This window comes from Eschrichtius robustus, chromosome 19 (assembly GCF_028021215.1).
Source record: "Eschrichtius robustus isolate mEscRob2 chromosome 19, mEscRob2.pri, whole genome shotgun sequence".
Lineage (NCBI taxonomy): Eukaryota > Metazoa > Chordata > Mammalia > Artiodactyla > Eschrichtiidae > Eschrichtius > Eschrichtius robustus.
Window position 1 is genome coordinate 28,855,138 of NC_090842.1, and position 19,694 is coordinate 28,874,831.

Sequence of the window (19,694 nt, forward strand, 5' to 3'; positions counted from 1 at the left end):
ATAACCACAAGATGGGTTCAGGGACCCACTGGACCTACTGTGAGATGGACCTGATCTCCATAAGTTTCTACTCTTTTTTTTTCTTAAATTGAGCATTTTTTAAAAATTTTATTTTATTTATTTTTGGCCCCCTTGGGTCTTTGTTACTGCGCACGGGCTTTCTCTAGTTGCGGTGAGCAGGGGCTACTCTTCGTTGTGGTGCGCGGGCTTCTCATTGCGGTGGCTTCTCTTGTTGCGGAGCACGGGTTCTAGGTGGGAGGGCTTCAGTAGTTGTGGCTCATGGGCTCTAGAGCGCAGGCTCAGTAGTTGTGGCGCACGGGCTTAGTTGCTCTGTGGCATGTGGGATCCTCCTGGACCAGGGCTCAAGCCCACGTTCCCCTACATTGGCAGGTGGATTCTTAACCACTGCGCCACCAGGGAAGCCCCATAAGTTTCTACTCTTGACTGGCGGAGCAGTCACGTTTTGGGTCTCCTTGAATTAGTTTTAGTTTAGAGGCTGTGTCCAGCCATCCCCCCCAAAGTCTGATTATTTCCTTTTCCCCAATGCACAGTCACCTTGATAAAAAGCTACAGGTTCCTTTAGGGGGAGGCTGGGCGAAACAGTGTAAATATTTTTAAGTGTTGCAGGGTCCTTCCTCAGGGAGACTTGCCCCCCTTCATTCAAGGGTTTCTGGGTCTGGAAACTGTCTCAAGTCCGGGAATTGATGGAGAAGCTAATTCTGTTTGGGTGATTCAACTGAGACTTCTGTTCACTTGTTTACACAGATCAAGAATTCAGTTAGCCTGCCCATTTCTTTCTTTCCAAGGGATACCATGATCAACTGGCCAATACCCTAGGTCTCTGCAAGTCCAACGATTCTGAGTTCTTTTTAGACTCTGCTGGTACCATAATGGTATCCACAGCCACCTTATCTCTGGTGATTTAAGTTCTACCACTTGGCCCCTGCCACCCTGGAATCCGATTATCCCTATTGTATTTAAGGATCCTAGTTCAGTAGCTGTGGTTCCCACTATAATTTCTGACCTACAGAGAAAAGTGACCACAGAGCTCTGCAATGACGCTGGGCTCCCCTCACAAATTTATTTCTCACAGGCTTGGTGAAAGGTGTGTCCTCTGGACCCTCCCAGGGTGGGTGAGCTGGCCTCACATGATAAATCCACTCTAATGGACTTCCCGAGTGGTCCAGTGGGTAAGACGCCGTGCTACCAATGCAGGGGGCCTGGGTTCGATCCCTGGTGGGGGATCTAGATCCCGCAGGCATGCCGCAAGTAAGAAGTCCTCATGCTGCAACTAAAAGATCCCGCGTGTTGCAATGAAGATCCCACGTGCCGCGACTAAGAACCGGCGCAGCCAAAATAAATAAATAAATATTAAAAAAAAAAATCCACTCTAACATTCCAATCTCCCTAAGATTCTGAATACCTTCCGCTACAGTTCCCTAAAGCAATCCTGGCAATTCAACTTCATTGAGTGTAGGCCACCTGTTAGACTGCTTCAGCCAACTAAACTATTAGAGTCCTTCCTCACTCTTCACACTAAAAACAGTAAATGCAGAATCTCTGCTTACTGCGTCCATGTTAATAAACTCAGCCTGATCCAACTCAATGTTGCTTCCACCACTAACCCACACCCATTAATATCCACTCCCACGTACCTCCCCAGATCTGTCTGTATAAATTGAAAAAATCATACGGCTCTTCCGGGGTGTAGCAAAAAGCTGTTCACTCCTTGAGGCCTGCTGGGACTTGAGTCTGGTTATAGGTCTAGAAGCAAAGAGAGGCGGGGTGGGCATAGGTCCTGAGAAGAATCAGCAGCATCTCTCAAGGTAACTACCCAGGGAAGGCCACCCTTCTGACAAAGGGTTAACTTCCTTAGAAATGGGTAAAAGAGCTCCTTGTGACAAAGATGACCTGTAACCTCTCCCTCTCAGTCAGACTCTAGATCCGCATGGCTTCTGATCCCCTCCCTGGCCATATAAAGAATATTTAACTCCATTGTTCATTATGGATGTATGCCGTCACTTCTCACCAGGCATCTGTTTGCTGCTTAGAATGCCAAACAAGGTGCTGATTAATAGTAACAACTGCGTTTCCCCAACCGTGGCACTCCGTTCAGTCATGGGCAGGTTCACAGAACAGAGGGGCCGCAGACCACACACCCTCCTTCAAAAGTACATCAGCATATTAAAGGCCCCAGGAATCCTGCAGTGAAGAAACCCACCAACTGGAATCAACCTGGTTTCCAAATTTACTTGACCATGAGCTCATTGTCTGGAGTGTTTCTTCTATAGAACTAGGATTCAAGAAAACACACCTTGGAAAATGCAAACTTAAAAAGCTACTATGGCTTGAGCTAACATTTGGAAATTTTTTGGTTTGTGCTTTTAGCTTTTTAATTGCTACTTAACAACAAAGAACCAAACCAATAATTTCCTAAGTATTAACAGTGGTATGTAGTACATCCTTATGCTATATTTAGTAACTGTTGTGGAAGCACTGTTATTTCTGCCACGTCTCCCACCCAACAGCGCTCTTAAGCCTTGGCTCCTGTCTGAAGGTTCTTCTCTTGTATTGGTGGGGCTTTGGACAATCTGAACCCTTGTCAGCTGCCCTCAGGAGCACCATCCTGGAACTATTTTGGGCTGGTGGAATCTGGAGTTTAATCGATGCAACCCGACACCACAGGGAGAGAGGCCCCACTCCTTCAGAAACGGGAGCTGGGCACCGCCAGCTGCCTGGGGCTCCGGGCCCCTCTTCCACACGATGATGCCCCTTGCTCTGCAGAACGATAGGATTTTCCACCCAATAGTTTTAAATGACCTTCGTATCAACTCTTAATGACCACTTTCATCAATCCAGCTTCATGGCAGGAGGGAAGTCTCATCTCTGCACTCTTGCTTCTGCTGTGACCCTTCTCTCCAGCTCCTCAGGCTTTTTTCTGTCACCTACTTCCTCACTCGTAAAACTATAAAACCTCCAGTCTCAAGTCACTTCTTCCTTCAAGCAAACACTGCCTTCATAACTCATCAATAATCACTGCCTCCTGACCGACCATTCCTGTTCTGGAGGTCTGGTGTTATTTGAAACTCTATGTCATTTCACTCCTTACATAATTATCTTAGTTGGCTTTTTAAAGCACGACCATACATAATACAGCTTTGTATCTACCCAGCATCTGGCTATGAATTGTTCAGTGAATGTTTATTTGATGTCAATGTGTCCAGTCACAATTCATTTAAATGATCACGACCATGACACAAGAAGCTGATTATACTTTGCCCAAAACAACACTCCCAGGCCTTTAGCATTCTACTTACAGCATCACTCATGTTAAAAAGTACACAGCACTTTACTTTTCAGATTAGTCTCAAAAATAATACTTAAAAGAAGGATTAAAGTCCAAAAGTAAGCTAAGCATGACATGTGAGCAGGTGAAAGGTACTTAATGCCACTAACTTTAAATCCGGGGAATTTAACTCTGATGGGTTACAACATAAGTCAGTACTGTTTAAATCAGGAAATGGGGGGCAAACACAAGCATAATCTTAGTAAATTAAAACTTTCGTGGCCTTATCTTCTTCATCAGTACAAACAATCCTTTAATAAAAAGAAGCAAAATATTCAGGTTACTCAAAAATCAGCAACTCAGCTGTTGACCATCCAGAGATGATGGACACGGAGTAAACTGCTAAGATGACAGGAGTCTCCGCCAGGGTCATTCATAGTAAAACTTTATTGAACAGAAAACCCAGCAAAGGTTTTCACCTCTGCAAAGCTCCTCTTGGTTTAAAGTAAAGCACTGCATTTTAAAAAGCAATTATACATAAGTCTTTCCTAGAAAAGTCCTGCTAAAACATGTCTAGCAATTTCATTGATTATATAAAGTAGTACACTTAGTGTAATTTAAACATTCCAACAGGAATCAAATCGTACCAGCAGAACCATTTCTGCATCTATGACATCTATGTACACACACACATGCAGACACACACATCTGGAAAAGTTCCTCAGGCATAAACATGCGACACTAATGCCTTCTACTTACAATGTCTATTAAACTACAACAATATATATTAAAGCTCTTCAGAATAAAGACATGAGAAGCCTTAGGCATTTTTTGTTCATCAATTTGTATCATGGCTTCACGTCTTACTTTCTGCTTCTGCAGAATCACAAAAGCGTATCATCCTCTTTGTTGATTCTTTTACTAATTCTGTGCCATCGCCACGTCCAGGTAAGGAAATCTAGCCGGAACCCGATGATCCAGTCCACGCCTGCCAAAGCCTCTAGCAGCCAGACAGCAAACACCATCAGTTTGCTATGGCTGGGGGGCCTTCCGGAAGAAGAGAGGCAAAGAAAGTCTTGAAGACGAGCCAGGCTGTGCTCATAAATGAAGGGCTGGTCTGCTCGTCATCCACTACGTCCCTGTCTGGAGGGAGGCGGTTGGGGTCTGCAATTTCAGGATCAGGGTCTTCCTACAGGTAATAAAATACAAGGAGAAGAGAGGACCGTGAGAAGCACCCAATAATGTCAGGAAAGGGCAGAGTGGCTCCCTGGCCCCTTGCCCCATAAGCCAAGCCAGGCAGGCAGGACCCTGGGGACGACATCCCCGGCTGGACGGAGCTCCTTCTCCAGCCTCCGTAGCACAACTGTGCTGGAACATTCTCATAGTTTTCAATATTCCTGGCAGCAAGTATCAGATCAAATGAAGTACTGTAACTAGATCTTCAACTATTATTAAACTAGTAATTAAGTTAGCCACTTCATTAAATGTGGATATTTTTCTAATTTTGGCAGTGTCCCGAGTTAAAAAAAAAAACAACAAAACTCGAAACACAGGATTCTAAAAACAGATTCAAGGGTGACACTTTATATTAAAAAGACTATCCCTTTAGGATTATGCATTAAACTGCCTTATAAAAATTCTATTTCTTTTTTAAAATATTTATTTATTTGGCAGTGATGGGTGTTAGTTGCAGCACAAGGGATCTTCGATCTTCGTTGCTGCATGCGGGATATTTTAGTTGCGGCACGTGGGATCTAGTTCCCTGATGGGGGATAGAACCCGGGCCCCCTCTACTGGGAGCACAGAGTCTTAGCCACTGGACCACCAGGGAAGTCCCTAAAAATTCTATTTCTGTTATTTTCCAGAAAATCTATTCTGTGAGACAGGCTTATGTTCCTAATCCTTAATTAGAATAACTCTCCATTAGCAGTTTCCATGGTATAACATATCGTTACTGAGAATGAACACTAAAAATAGTGAGTTTAAAAAAAACATTACTTATATATGCCAAAATGCAAATTGCCACATGACAAAAATACCTGATGGATTTTATGACACAATGTTTTAAAAATAGCTAATGCTATAAGAATAAATTTGAAAAAAATCTTGAAATATTGAGCTTAATAAAATGGTACACCACAAGGTATCTAAAGATTAAGGACTCAAGAGCCCGGTGTTTCACACCAAGATCGCTGGGCTCCAGCAGAAACTCCATACCTGGAAGTTATTGTTGGGGTCCTGATTTGCAGCTTCCTGAGGAGGACCATCATTCGGGAAGTTCTGAACTGGCCTCTGTCGGAATGGAAACCACCCGACATGATGCCTTCAAAGGAAGCATATAAAGTCCACCTTAGTGAACATCAGAGTGACATGTACTCAAGAATTTAAGGGTCCTCTCAATGAGATGAGGTCCCCCTTGCTCCCCTCCTCTCATCAGAGCAGAACCTGATTAGAAGCTCGCAGCCAGGCCCATCTGCAGAGACATTCCACCACACCGGCTCCTAGACTTTCTCACTGGCCTGTCAGGTTCTTGACAGGCACTATGGAAACTAGGCTTTATTCATTATCATGTGCCCAGCAACATAAACAGCACCTGACACATAGTATGTGCTCAATAAATACTTCTTCATCTGACCTAAACCTTACACATGAAAACCTGAACAGAGGGGGAAGGGGAAATACACACACAGCTGTGACTATAATATATGTAATAACATACTAATAAGACCTAGATTTGGTCACCTACATATATGATTCTAGAGACTATAGAATTTAAAGAATTAACTAAAAGTTGCATCTGAAAAATCCAATTAAACCCAAGTCTTGAAGCAAATATGACAAAATATAACAATGATTAATACTGGATATAAGTACTTAATGCATTATTCTAAATATTTCTTTTTTAAGATTTTTAAAAACTAAAATAAAAATCCATTTTCCTATGGAGGAAAAATTTCTTCTGTCAGTTTTTGCCACATACAAGGACATATCACTCTAGGCCAGGGTTTTTGAACTTTGGTACTGCTGACATACTGGGCTGGATATTTACTGTGGGGCTGCCCTGGGCACCACAGGATGTTTAACAGCTACCAACCAGATGCCAGCAGGACCACCCCCCTCGCTGTGACAGTCAAAAATGTCTCCAAACACCGCCAAACGTCTTGGGGGCGGGGGTAGAGGGCAGATGCAAAACTATCCTGGTTGAGAACCACTGCTCTAAGCCATGGATAAAGCCAAATGCCAGGTCTGTGATGGATCTCTGGCCCTTCAGGACTATGCCACAGCCATTGCCTGCCCTTTATCCTAGAAGGCAGCTGTAGCCTGATAAAAGATAAATATGTTCTTATTCAACACAAATACAATTTTCCTTTCCATGCCTCAGTATGGCTGTTTTATTGTGGTTCATGAGCCTGGCAGGTAACCTAACTAGAGGAAAAGAAGAGAATGTTGTTCCTGTATTAACAGAGAATTAATTGTGTTTTTGGCAATGTGCAACCAAGCCATCAATTCTTTCCATTGAAAATCCTAGAATGACGTACTACTTAAATACACCTCCTTAAATATTGACTGAGACTGCTCAAAAAAGAGGAAAATCTGTACTTGGTTTGGGTCACCACATAGCGTAATCTGTAGTAAAGGGAAAAAAGGGAAAGCGAAATCATCTGCTTACAGGTACATAACAACGGTGGCCCCCATGACCATGAGGAATCTGCTCAGGGAAGAGTAGAAGTAGAGGATACTAAGAAAGACGGAAAACGTAGCTGCTGAATAGGTCCAATCCAACCAATCTCGATTTATCTCATCATCTTCTTCCACAATAGGGCCACCCTGTGCATTCATCCGCAAGTTCTGATTGGCCCCAGGGTTAACAACCACTTGAGGAGCAGCATTCTGATTGGCGGGCTGGTTTTCAGCTGGAAACTGGTTGTGGATAGGGGCTGGAGCAGGCGCAGAGACCACAGGTATCTCTTGTGCACTTGGCGAGGGGACAAAAGCCCTTGACGCAGCAGTGGCTGCTAAGCTAAGATAAAAATGACAGAGGCAAATACTGTTGAGAGCAAGGCACCATGAAGACTGGTTCTCATAACCTCATTTACGCAGGGATCTTTTACTATTAAGTAGGCATATACAAACTTGATTTTTCTTTAACTTAGTGAAGAACTTCTTTACTAACAGTCATATCTATAAATGCCTTTTCTACTCCTAACAGAAGCCGCTTGGTAAATTTCATCTGGAATTAAACATCAAGGCCACCATGAAAACATGGTGCAGTAGCAAATTAAAATTTTCATAAAATGTTAAAGATATCACAAATTGAAAAGAAAAAAAAAGGAAATAACATATTCTAAATAAAGTCATCAAACTATGGATCAGTCAGCCAACTACCCATCAATACACAGATTAGTAGTTACCATTTATCCTCTATCCCACCCACAGAGCAGGACTCTGACACACTCATCCCGCCCTCCCTAACTTTGTGGGTAACATGGATGGGAGTTCCCTCCATTTCTGGGAGCCCTGGCCACACCCAGTGTCGTGAGTAAAGACTCACTACTGCATGTAGTACTGCCGTGCATATATCTGCTGGAACCAGGAGAGCTGCAGCCACCCATAGGTTGTGTAGCCTGAGAAACCAGGCCCCAGGCCTTGGAACGCCGGCTGGACAGCTTCAGGCCTACGAAAGATTTCAAAAAATGCTTTTTTTGAGTTGGTTTAGTATGAATAAGTGAAAATTAAGTTTAAATTACAATCAGGAATTCAAAACAAAGGGACAGAAGATTGAGCTTTATGACAGTTACATGTAGATTTCTGGGTGATGCACCTGTGTAATACAATCACAGAAAGTACTGACAAAGCCCCCCTCCCATGGTCTGGATCCCATGGGAAAACAAGAGCCCTCTGCCCAGCACTGGGGTCTCATGATGTCATCACCATGATGTACAAACAAGCTGGACCTTTTCAGTCTAAGTGGATCCCCACCCTTATTTTAGACTTGCTGAGTCTCACTGAAGGTCTAAACCCCACTATTCATTCTTTAGGGAGCAGCTCTAAAAAGTCACACCTCTCCCAAAGTCTCTTCTGCAGGAAATACTCCTTTCCTCCCAATACCCATTTCTCCCTCACCCCTAGATCTGAACTATACGGGGAGCAGAGTTATGTGTGGCACCACCCATGCATGCTTACTGACCACTTGTGCCCTGTAAGGCTGCCGGGCTGTTATCTCACGGGATCCCCAACAACCTTGTGGGGAGGCAGCTCTCCACCCTGCCATTTTACAGAGGGGAGCCCGAGTGCAGCTCAGGGAAGACAAAGGATCTGCACGAGGTCACTGAACCTGTAAGTAGTAGGGCTGGATTTGAGACCTGTTTGACACCAAACTCATGCTTCTATCATCCAGCGCAGCCTGGGGCAGGGTGTGTGTGGGAGTCATCTCTGGTTTTGTGAGCCCTACACAGTGAACTCCTTTGGCATCACTTCACAAAATTCAAACTAACAGAACTGCAGAAAGGTCAGGAGTTGTTACGTGGCCATCTCTGCTGGTCAATTCATATCCTTAAACAAAGTTATATGCACTGGCTGTCCAATAAATATTTGTTGGATGAAATCAAGTTTTATTATGGTAAAATTCATAGTCAGATATGAGCCTCAATTCTCAAATCGTATAGTCAGAAAAAGGGAAGCAGTTTTAAGTGTTTCTATCCAATAATGAATTCAATTATCCACTTTATATGCTAGGTATGGAACTTAACCAAATTCCATACCCAGAGTATTTCTAAAGTTGTATTCTAATACAAATAGGTCTTGGTATGATACTGTTTTTGATCATTTAAAAAAGATACAGTACATGGAAATGAGAAAATAACAAAGTGCTTTTGTTAGCTCTGAAGATGATGACACTGCAGATACGCAAGATAACTGAAAGGTTTTTAGAGTTATATCCTGAACTATGTAGAACTGAACTGACAATGTCTGGGAATTACTTTTAAATACTTCAGGAAAAAATGGGAAGCAGGAATAGATAAAGCAAGTATGGCAAAAATTGATCATTATATGGAGATTCATTATACAGTTCCCTCTACTTCTGTGTATATTTGGAAACCTCCATTAAGAAAAAAAACAACTCTTCATTCCTCAAACACCTGACTTTACCAACAATCAGATATTAAAAACTACTAGGAAACGGTGGGCAGGGGACTCAGGGAGTAACAGAGTTTCAACTTGTAGTTAATAAACTGTTTTTTCCCAAAGGATCTTTCATAGTAAGGTGTTCCAAGAGCTGTGAAATCCGAACATCACAGCATTTAGTCGCTTCTGGCTTTTGCGCTAAAGAAAAGCTCTAATTGCTCCTTTTCTCCTAGCACCACCGACACGGTACTTGGCAGAGCATTTCTCAAACAATCCCTTCACCTTTTGTCACCCACTGTTATGACAGACAAAGCACAAAGCCACTCGGCAAAGCAGCTGCACAGTGCTTACAACAGCTGCTTTTCTGCACCAGCACTAATTCCCTATCATGAGGTCAGCGCAATGTGAAGCACACCCACGTAGGAGGAGAAATGCCCAGATTTTCAGGACATGCATCTCCACTTTTTAGATCTTCCTAAAAGGCTATGTATTAAGAAAAGTTAAATACAGACGAGATCTTTAAAGTGAAGCCCTTATAAAGCAAAATTTTGTCCATTTAAAAATTCTATGACTATATAGTATAAACACAGCTTATTCTTAAGTTGACGCAAATGATGCACATTCACGTTGTACAACCTGCTTCTTTATTACAACACTCACCTCGAGATATTCTCCCATCCAGAGGGAGAAGGGTTCCGAACAACCTCCCTTTGCCTTAAACCGTCACTTGAGGAATCCCCAGGAGACTGTCCCTGATTAAGACCAGCGGGCTGCTCTATGGATTCAGCAACCTAGATAAGCGTAACATGAACATGAGAACAAAAGGCCTGATGCAACGGTGTGAAATCAAGCTTCAAGGATTCTTTCTCTGTGAATGGCTTATGTCCCCAACCCTGACCTCTGAACTTGACAAAATCGAACAGATGCAATGTTACATAAAGAATATTCTAAAATTTGTTCAACACAGTATCAATACAGATACTAAAAAAAAATCCGTATTTTTTCCTAGAGTAGCTATGCTGTAGTTTCACTAAAATCTCCCAATGAAGTTATCATTGGTGAGAAAGCTTCCTGTTAATGCTCTATACATCTTTTTTTTTCTATACATCTTATGGTGTTAAATTTACGAAGAAATTAAATTTGACCAATAAGATTTATAAACACAACCCAGCCAGCAACCTAAAGAATTTCTTACACTATACTCAGATGTTTCAGGATGTACAGTTGTAATGCAAATTTAGAGTGTATCACCACATTAGAATATTAACACTGTATATATTTTTTAAAAATAAATTTATTTATTTATTTATTTTTAATTTTGGCTGCATTGGATCTTTATTGCTGCGTGTGGGCTTTCTCTAGTTGAGGAAAGCAGGGGCTGCTCTTCTTTGCAGTGTGTGGGCTTCTCTTGTTGCGGAGCACCGGCTCTAGATGGGAGGGCTTCAGTAGTTGTGGCTCTCGGGTTCTAGAGCACAGGCTCAGTAGTTGTGGCACGGGGGCTTAGTTGCTCCACGGTATGTGGGATCTTCCCGGACCAGGGATTGAACCCATGTCCCCTGCATTGGCAGGTGGATTCTTAACCACTGTGCCACCGGGGAAGTCCCTTAATACCGTATATTTGAACTAACACTGTGAAATGAAAAATGAGGGATTTTGACCATCTAACATAAGCAAGTCTTTAGAGATCACTTGATAAAGACTGAGGCCTTTTCCTATCCAAACAAATAATCACAATGAAAATTTCCAAAGTAAACATAGTCATGTTTTACTCTTTATAAAAATCAGGGACTTCCCTGGTGGCGCAGTGGTTGGGAGTCCGCCTGCCAATGCAGGGGACACGGGTTCGAGCCCTGGTCCAAGAGGATCCCGCATGCCGCGGAGCGGCTGGGCCCGCATGCCACAACTACTGAGCCTGCGCTCTGGAGCCTGCGAGCCACAACTACTGAGGCCTGCACACCACAACGAAGAGTAGCCTCCGCTCACTGCAGCTGGAGAGCGCCCGCGCGCAGCAATGAAGACCCAACGCAGCCAAAAATAATGAATAATAAATAAAATAAAATAATTTAAAAAAAAAAATCAATGGTTCCTTAGAAGAAATTTATTATGTGCTAAATTCATGACTGCCTTGCTAGTTCGGTGATCTGGATACACAGCCACTATAGATCAAATCAAATCCCAGAAAAGTGTGTACTGCAGAACTCCACTTTTCCACTACAACACTAATGGAAGTCTACTACTATTATAGTAAACTCTCACTTGTATTGATAACAGTTTCTTATTCCTGATTCTCACTGGGGAAGAGACAAAATATTATATGATAAAAAGACTTAAGAGTTTTATCCAACTTCCTTTACTTCGACCTTGAGAGTCTGAATGACATGAATTGTTATCATCATGAAAAGGCAGACATACCTTTGTGCTGGCTTCTGGCATTTTGCAAGGACTCTTCACACTGCACACCAGATGCAAAACATGCCGGTTTTCCTGCTGAAAGTAATAAGGAGGTACTTTAGGACCTGAATTCAACCTTATTAGTGCTCAAAAACATTCAAAAGTTAATATATTTAGTGATACCTTTGGAAGCAAGTCCCTGAGACACTGGTGATCCAACAACAGCTTCCCAGAATAAATTAACCTCTGGTCCTCTGGACGCTTATGGAAAGAAAGAGCAGCACAGGTCAGCACTTAGCCCCCTCAAGTTCCCAAACACAGAAGAAACTGTTTTATACAAATAATTTAAACGTGTGTGTTTTTCCCAGCATCACAGGAAAACATTTTTCCGAAGGCCCCATATACAAAACTTTTACTTAGGAAGTACTTAACTTTAAACTGATCTTTAACATGCAAACAAATTTAGGATGGCAAACTACCTCCAGTCCACAAAACCTATGGCAAGCTACCTGACTTCTTAACTCCCAGGGAAATTGCTTTCTGCCACAAAAAGCACAAATATGGGGCTCCTACAGCAACGAACTTCAAAACTCAAAGTTTGGTCTCAGAGAAAACTCAAAGTCAGCCTTCCCTAAAACCACCTAGCACTGTCCCAAGATAACATGAAGCAATTCTAAACTTAAGCCCTCAAAGAGACTTTTCCCAACATACAAATGCAGCTAAAGAGGAGACGGTGTGTGGTAAAATTCCACACCACAACCCTATGAGATATTTAGTATGCCTATTGTAAGGGGGAAAATCTAAGATTCACTTGTCCAAGGTCACCTGCTGCTAAAGAGTCAAGATTCCAAACACTCTACTCCATTCTAGTGATTTTAAATCCACAGTCGTGCCACACACTTTTATACAAATCTCACTTTTAAAATCCATTTTTAATTCCCTTAAAAACTAGACTTAAGGGACTTCCCTGGTGGTACAGTGGTTCAGAATCCGTCTGCCAATGCAGGGGACACGGGTTCGAGCCCTGGTCCGGGAAGATCCCACATGCCGCGGAGCAGCTAAGCCTGTGCGCCACAACTACTGAAGCCCGTGTGCCTAGAGCCTGTGCTCCGCAACAAGAGAAGCCACCACAATGAGAAGCCCGCGCACCGCAACGAAGAGTAGGCCCCGCTCGCCGCAACTAGAGAAAGCCTGCGCACAGCAACAAAGACCCAACGCAGCCAAACATAAATAAATAAAATTTAAAACTGGACTTAAATAATGGCTTCAAGTGATATATACCAAAGTCAGTACACCGGAGCTCACCAGCAACTTCTCAATCTACTCTCGCCAAAATAACCAATTATGCAAAGTTTGGAATAAAGCTGCTCCTGCCAAGTAGTCCAAGATTATAAAGCAAGCTGTTTAAAACAAACAAAAAAATAACCATACCTATTTACCTGCATAAATCAGGATTTTTGTTTTTTGGACACTGGGCAACTATAACAAACTGCAGAAATATATTGGATGCTGTGTTCATCATTGTTCTCACTGATTGAACTTCATATGTAAATGCTATAAACCTGGACTTGTAAATGTTACTGTACAGGTGAGGTCCTGCATTATATTAAAGAGTTTCACACTAGAAGAAGTTTGAAAACCACGGGTGCCCGTGATTTGAGGCCTGTTAAAGGCCTGAACTGACACTCTGCGTCTTTATCCAGAAGGCTGATTTAAAAATATATATATTAAGCAAACAACCATTATAAAGTAAGGCTTCTCACATTAGAAAGCAAATGACGAATGTGCTCCAGCCAAACTTTTTAAACACAAATATACAGACCTGAGAGACCTTTTATTTACAACTTTGGGTCCTCGGACTTAACAGGAGTGATGTTCCTCACCCAAGGAAGCCCTAAAGGAAAGCCCTCCTCCAAAACACCGCCTTTTACCAAATGACGCAACTAGAGGCTACACCTGCTTCGCCAATTTGTGTACCTAACAGCCATTCTCGCAGCAGCACTGCCACCTGTTTCTTGGGAGCAGCTATGGTGAAATTGCAAATAGTGCCAAGGCGAATGCTAGAGGAATGGGAGCTTATTAAATAAATACGCACATTTCAAAAGAACGACTCAGGAGGGAAACTCACTTCCACGTTCTTGACAATATGGAACAAAAACAACCTGACCCATAAGCTACACCCTGACACGTTGCAACACTTCAGATAAGAAAGAACAATTTCACAATCTTGTCCTGCCCTGATGCCCTCTCCTGTTTGATGGAGAATTACAGTTGTGGGCAGTGAAGAACACTGTTGACACTTACATAATATTAGAGTAGAAAGTAAATACAGGAAGGTCCAGCTCATAGCCTCCGTCACGTGCTGGGGAGGGAGGGTGGCCCTAAGGGTGATGCTGACAGATGTGTCAACCAAAACAAAGCGAGGAAGTCTCTGCCAATTGAGGGACCAGAGTCTTAAAACCCAGACTCCAGGAGATTCCTTCCACCTATTTTCCTTCTAAATCACTTTTTACCGGAAAGCGCACCGGGCTCCTCCCTGGGACTAAGCACAGGCTGTGGAATCCAGCTCACAGGGTGGGGACCAGGGCAGAAGGCGGACTGGGAGGGGAAGCGCCACGTCCTGTTCGCGGGTGTGGGGCCTTAAGCACACGCTGCCCGGGCGCTCACCGTGCTTCTCCAGCCACTGGCTGGGCTTGCTTGGCCCCTGCCCTCACCTCTCTGCAATGAGAGGCTACATTCAGAAAACTCGTTTCGAAGCACTTCTGTTTCCTTATTCCTACCCATCGGATGCAATCCTAACGAGGAACACCTAGTCACTCCGCCGTTTTGGGGAAATTGAGGCTTGGAGGGTGAAATGACTCACTCAAGGTCAAACTGCTGTTTCAGCGGCTTGGCTAAGGCTGGAAGCCAGATCTAGGGGGCTGGGAAGGGGTCTGAAGAGGTATGGCAGGAGTGCGACAGCCGTTAGAGTTTGGGGACCTAGGACGCGAGGTGACAGGGGAAGGCGGCCCGTCAGGAACGCGGGACGATGGCGGCCTAGAACGAGGAAGTGACAGCCACTGGACCACGTCAGAGGGCGCCTACGGCGGCAGGGCAGAAAGGGGGAGACCACAGGCCTGGGAGAGGGGACCTGGGGAGCACCAGCCGTCAGGGGAAGGCCGGCGAAGCGAGAAGTTACAGGGAAAGGGGAGGAGGACGTGGCATCCCAAGGGGGACGCGAGGAGGGCTGCGAGGATGACAGCCGGGGTTAGGGGAGTGCTGGCAGCTGGAGCCGGGGGCTCCTCTCACCGGGCGCTCCGGGTAGACGCGGCTCAGATGGGCCTTGAGGCGGCTCACGCTCCAGCTGCGGTCGCCGCTCAGCTCCAAGTCGCGGTGGCGCTGGTTGGGGCTCTTCACCAGGAGCGTGACGGGCTCGGGCTCCATGTCGACGGCGCTGTAGGCTCGGCGGCGCTCCCAGACGCCAGGCAGGAAGTGTCGCTGCCGCCCCCAACCCCCACAAAAACGGTTCGCCTCTCTGGATCGCGCGCGCCCGTCTCGGGCACCTTTTATAGGCACCCCGCGCCCGGACTCTGCGGACAGAACCCTCTGTGGCTGCCACCCATTGGCTGGGGCGGAGAGCACTGCCCCAACGTGGCCCAATCGGCGCCCGGCTCCGTGGGCGGAAGGGCGGGCGGAGCACGTGGGCGCAGACTGATGCAACCCGCCGCCGTGGCGTCACCGTCAGTCGCGGCTGCGGCCTGGGTGCCTCAGTCCGGTGGCCGTGCTGGGGTTCGCGCGGCCCACGCGGGGCCCCTCGGCCCTGAGACACTGGCTTGCTCCCTGGCTCGGGTTGCTCACGGCACTTTAGGGAGGGCCGACCCTGCCGACTCTCCGGTTTGGCAGCCTCTGCAAATTGTTTCCTCACAAAGCAGCAGCTCCGCCCTTTTGACACCAGCCCCATTTCCCCTTTTCCTTCCCCGGGTGGCCCGGGACGTCAGGCCCTCCAGGGGAGGTCTCCCCACCCCCACCCCGGCCTCAGCTCAAAGAACTGCTGGGGGAGCCCCGTTTGCGAGCCCACGTGGAAGGGCGCCCCCGATGCGCCTTAGAAGGGCCAGGAAGAAGGGAGATTCTTCCTGGGGTTCAGGATGCAGGAATCCGAGCCAATGTTGCCACTTCATCTGTGACCTCAGACTTGAACGTTATACCGCCAACTGTGGGACGTCATCCTAATGAGTGGCAAGCAGGCCACAGTCCAGCTTAGGCTGGGAGACGCTCGAAAAAGGCCTCATTTTATAGGATACTAACACATACTTCCTTGAAATTGGGGCTGAAACACGGAAGGCAGGTTTCTTGGTTTTCCTAAAATGTGACCACGGAGGCCTGGCTGATGTAGACACTCCCTCCCTCTGTAGGAAAAAAGGTCTTGAAAAACAAAACTGACATTGTGCTGGCTCCTCCTTGTTCTAATCCTGTTGGGACATCTGTTTTGCCAGGTGTGTCAGGACCTTGGCAGTTGTACATACAATGTAAAACACTATGTAAATAGTTTCCAGAGTGGGGCAAATTTAAGGAGAGTAACAGGAGGACCCTGGTCTGGTTGGTGGGTGTAGTACCACAGACTGGGTGGCTTAAAGGACAGAGATGTATTGTCTCACAGCTCTAGAGGCTGGAAGTCTGAGATTGATACCAAAATATTGGCTCCCTGTACACCGATGCCAAAATGAGATACAGAGACAGAGTTTTGGAGGAGAAAGAAAGGGTGGCTTTATTCTTTGTCAGACAAAGAGGGAACACAGCAGGCCAGCACCTCAAGAACTGTGCCCCCCTCCCTGGGGAATAGGGAGAGGTCTCATATTCGGGGCTTGTGGTCAGGGGTATTCAATGAGGATCAAGGCGGTAATAGTCTTACATTCTTCTTTCTTCTGCAGAGTTTCAGAAGGGTGGGGGTGCTGACAAGATTAGGGTGTGTGCAGGGTCTCCTAATCTTGAGGAGCTTCTCTAGTCCCTTTAATCTTGCCTCAGGTGGCTTCGTGGCTGCTCCCCCCTTGATTAGCAACTGTTCGAATCTGCCCTTTGGAACTCAGGGAAGACCATGGAGGCTGGAGTCTTGCCTACAAGAAATGGGGGACAAAAAGGACTCTGTGTCCGGGAGCCCCACAGGGCCCCGCTTGGTTTCAAGATCAAGGTGTCAGGCATGGTTGGTTCCTTCTGAGGGCTATGAGGGAGAATCTGTTCCATGCTGGCAATCTTTGGCATTCCTTGGTGTGTAGCTGCGTCACCCCCATCTCTGCCTTCATGGTCACAGTGTGTTCCCCCTGTGTGCGTGCCTTCACATCATTTTCTCTGTGCATGCCTGTCTTTGTGTCCCAATTCCCCACCCCCCTTTTTTTATAAGGACGCCAGTCATATTGGATTAGGGTTTTACCCTAATGACCTCATCTTAACTTGATCATCTGCAAAGACCCCATTTCCAAATACTGTCACGTACACAGGTACTGGGGGTTTAAGAATTCATCTTTTTGGAGGACACAGTTCAATCCATAACAATCAGCCTTAATATAACGCAGAACACGGATGGTTTCCTTTTCAGCAGTCTTTGTACTAGAGGTGAAGCGCTTTGGAGATAATTGTCCCCATGCTCAGCTTTCTGTGATTGGTTTTTGTCGGCTGAGAAGGCCTCAGTCCCTTTTCATCCGGGCTGGCTTCATGGGTGTGGCACCTCTGGGGCCCTACTCTTCGTATAATGCTCTTCTGAAAATTCTTAATAAATTTTCAACAAGAAGTCCTGCATTTTCATTTTTCACCAGGTCTCACAAATTATGTAGCTGGTCCTGTTTTTTATACATCAGGATGGAAGAAATGACTGATTACAATCTGGTAGTCTTCCAACTAGCTAGAAGCTAACCAGTGGAGCCAGGCCAGATAAAACAAGCAGAAGCCTTAGAGCAGGCAGCCAGGCAGGAGATAACAGCTTCACTGGGTAATTAAGGAGGCCACATAACATGGTTTCCTGTAGCCTGCTGTGACAAGCGTCAGGTCCCCTTAAAACAGCACATCCATTTTCACTCAGTAGTAAGAAGGTAAAGGGGTGTGCTTTTCCCTAGGGAAAAGGCAATCCAATTTCTGTGATTCCCTCTTGAGTTATCTCTCAACGAGACAGCTCCTTGTAAAGGACTTCTGTGATTCTGCCTATAGTACAGAATTGGTCCTCGTATGCATGGGGGATTGGGTCCAGGACTCCCCCCGCCACCCCCTCCCCCATAGAAAAATCCTTGGATGCGCAAGTCCCTTCTATAAAATGGCGTAGTATTTGCATATAACCAATGCAACATCCTCCCATATATATATATTTTTTTAACTTTTTGGCCGCGCTGCACAGCATGTGCGATCCTAGTTCCCTGACCAGGGATTGAACCCGCGCCCCCTGCAGTGGACACGTGGAGTCTTTCTTAACCACTGGACGGCCAGGGAAGTCCCATTCTCCCATCTACTTTAAATCATCTCTAGATTACTTATAATACTAAATACAATGTAAATGTTATGTAAATAATTGTAAATACAATGTAAACACTAAAGTTTCCAGAGTGGGGCAAATTTAAGTTTTGCTTTTTGGAACTTTCTGGAATTTTTTCCTTCAGAATATTTTCCATTGTGGTTGGTTGAATACGTGGATGTGGTACCCGTGGATATAGAGGGCCAACCATATTTATAAAAACATTAAATTCAGGTCAGCATGCCAGGAATAGAGAGATAAACACGGAGTGACCCTGTTCTCAGTGATCTTACAAATACAGCGAGCATGATAAGACAGTCAAAAACAGAAATAAAAGACAACCCAAAAGTCTCATACATTTCTGAAGGGCTTATGATTACATTGAGGAATTACACAGAGGCAGGAGAGGGGGAGACAGAGAAAACTGGATGGAAGAGGTGGAATTTGAGCTGAACTTTGAAGGATGAGTAGGATTTGAATGAAAATAATAATGGCAGCAATTATTGATAAGCCCAACAGGGGACCTGTATACACAATTTGTATGGGCAAGTATAGTTCAGTGGTTTAACTGATGGGCCCAGAGCCAGAGTGCCTGTTTCTAAGCCAACTTGTGTCACTTATGAGCGTGACCTTAGGCAAGTTACTCAAACTCTCTGTACCTAATTGTCCTCATCTGTAAAATAGGAAGAATAATCATGTCTATTTCACGGGGTTGTTGTGATATTTAAATGATATAGCATTGTTAAAGGTCTTGGGGACGAGCCAGACACTTAGCAAGTGCTCAATTAATATTAGCCATTAATATTTAGGAAACTGCAAGGAGTCCAGTCCACAGGTTCCCAAGCCTGGCGGTGAAACAGAATCACCTGAGGAACCCTTTTTCTTTTTTTTTAAAGTGAAGTCTTACAACACCAAGTATTGACAAAGATATGGAGCAATGAGGACTCTCATACTTGGCTGGTAGGAGTATAAAATTGTACAACCACTGTGGAAATCAGTCTGGTAGTTTTCATAAAGTTAAACATACACCTAACTTACAACCCAGCTATTACACTCACAGGGATTTACCCAAAAGAAATTAAAGACTTGCACAAGAATGTTGATGGCAGCTTTATCCATAGCATCAAACACTGGGAACAGTCGAGGTGTCCATCACCAGGAGACCAGATAAACACTACTGTATACCCATACAATGGAATGCTACTCAGTAATAAAAAGAAATGAACTACCATACATGTAGCAACATGGATGACTCTCAAAACCGGGCTGAGTGAAAGAACCAGACAAAAGGACTACCTATTAAATGCTTCCATTCATATGAAACTCTAGAATAAGCAAAATGAACCTATGGTGACAGAGAACAGATGCATGGTTGCCTGGGGATGGGGTGGCAGAGATTGACTTGGAAGGGCCTGTGCT

The 19,694-nt window shown here is 44.9% G+C and overlaps 1 protein-coding gene across 3 annotated transcripts; it reads right to left on the reverse strand.

Moving 5' to 3' along the window:
• Positions 1 to 3,710: 3,710 nt before the first annotated feature.
• HERPUD1 (homocysteine inducible ER protein with ubiquitin like domain 1) lies at positions 3,711 to 15,313 on the reverse strand. 3 transcript variants are annotated; one of them, XM_068529440.1, is made up of 8 exons: positions 15,092 to 15,313; positions 11,987 to 12,064; positions 11,825 to 11,899; positions 10,073 to 10,203; positions 7,839 to 7,961; positions 6,957 to 7,307; positions 5,504 to 5,609; positions 3,711 to 4,475 (listed from the first exon to the last, which is right to left on the reverse strand). In XM_068529440.1, the coding sequence occupies exons 1-8, from the start codon at positions 15,224 to 15,226 to the stop codon at positions 4,311 to 4,313; spliced, it is 1,164 nt and encodes a 387-aa protein (XP_068385541.1). In that variant the 5' UTR covers positions 15,227 to 15,313; the 3' UTR covers positions 3,711 to 4,310. The 3 variants fall into 3 exon arrangements, with proteins under 3 accessions (XP_068385541.1, XP_068385542.1, XP_068385543.1); XM_068529441.1 differs by lacking the exon at positions 7,839 to 7,961; XM_068529442.1 differs by lacking the exon at positions 5,504 to 5,609.
• Positions 15,314 to 19,694: the final 4,381 nt, after the last annotated feature.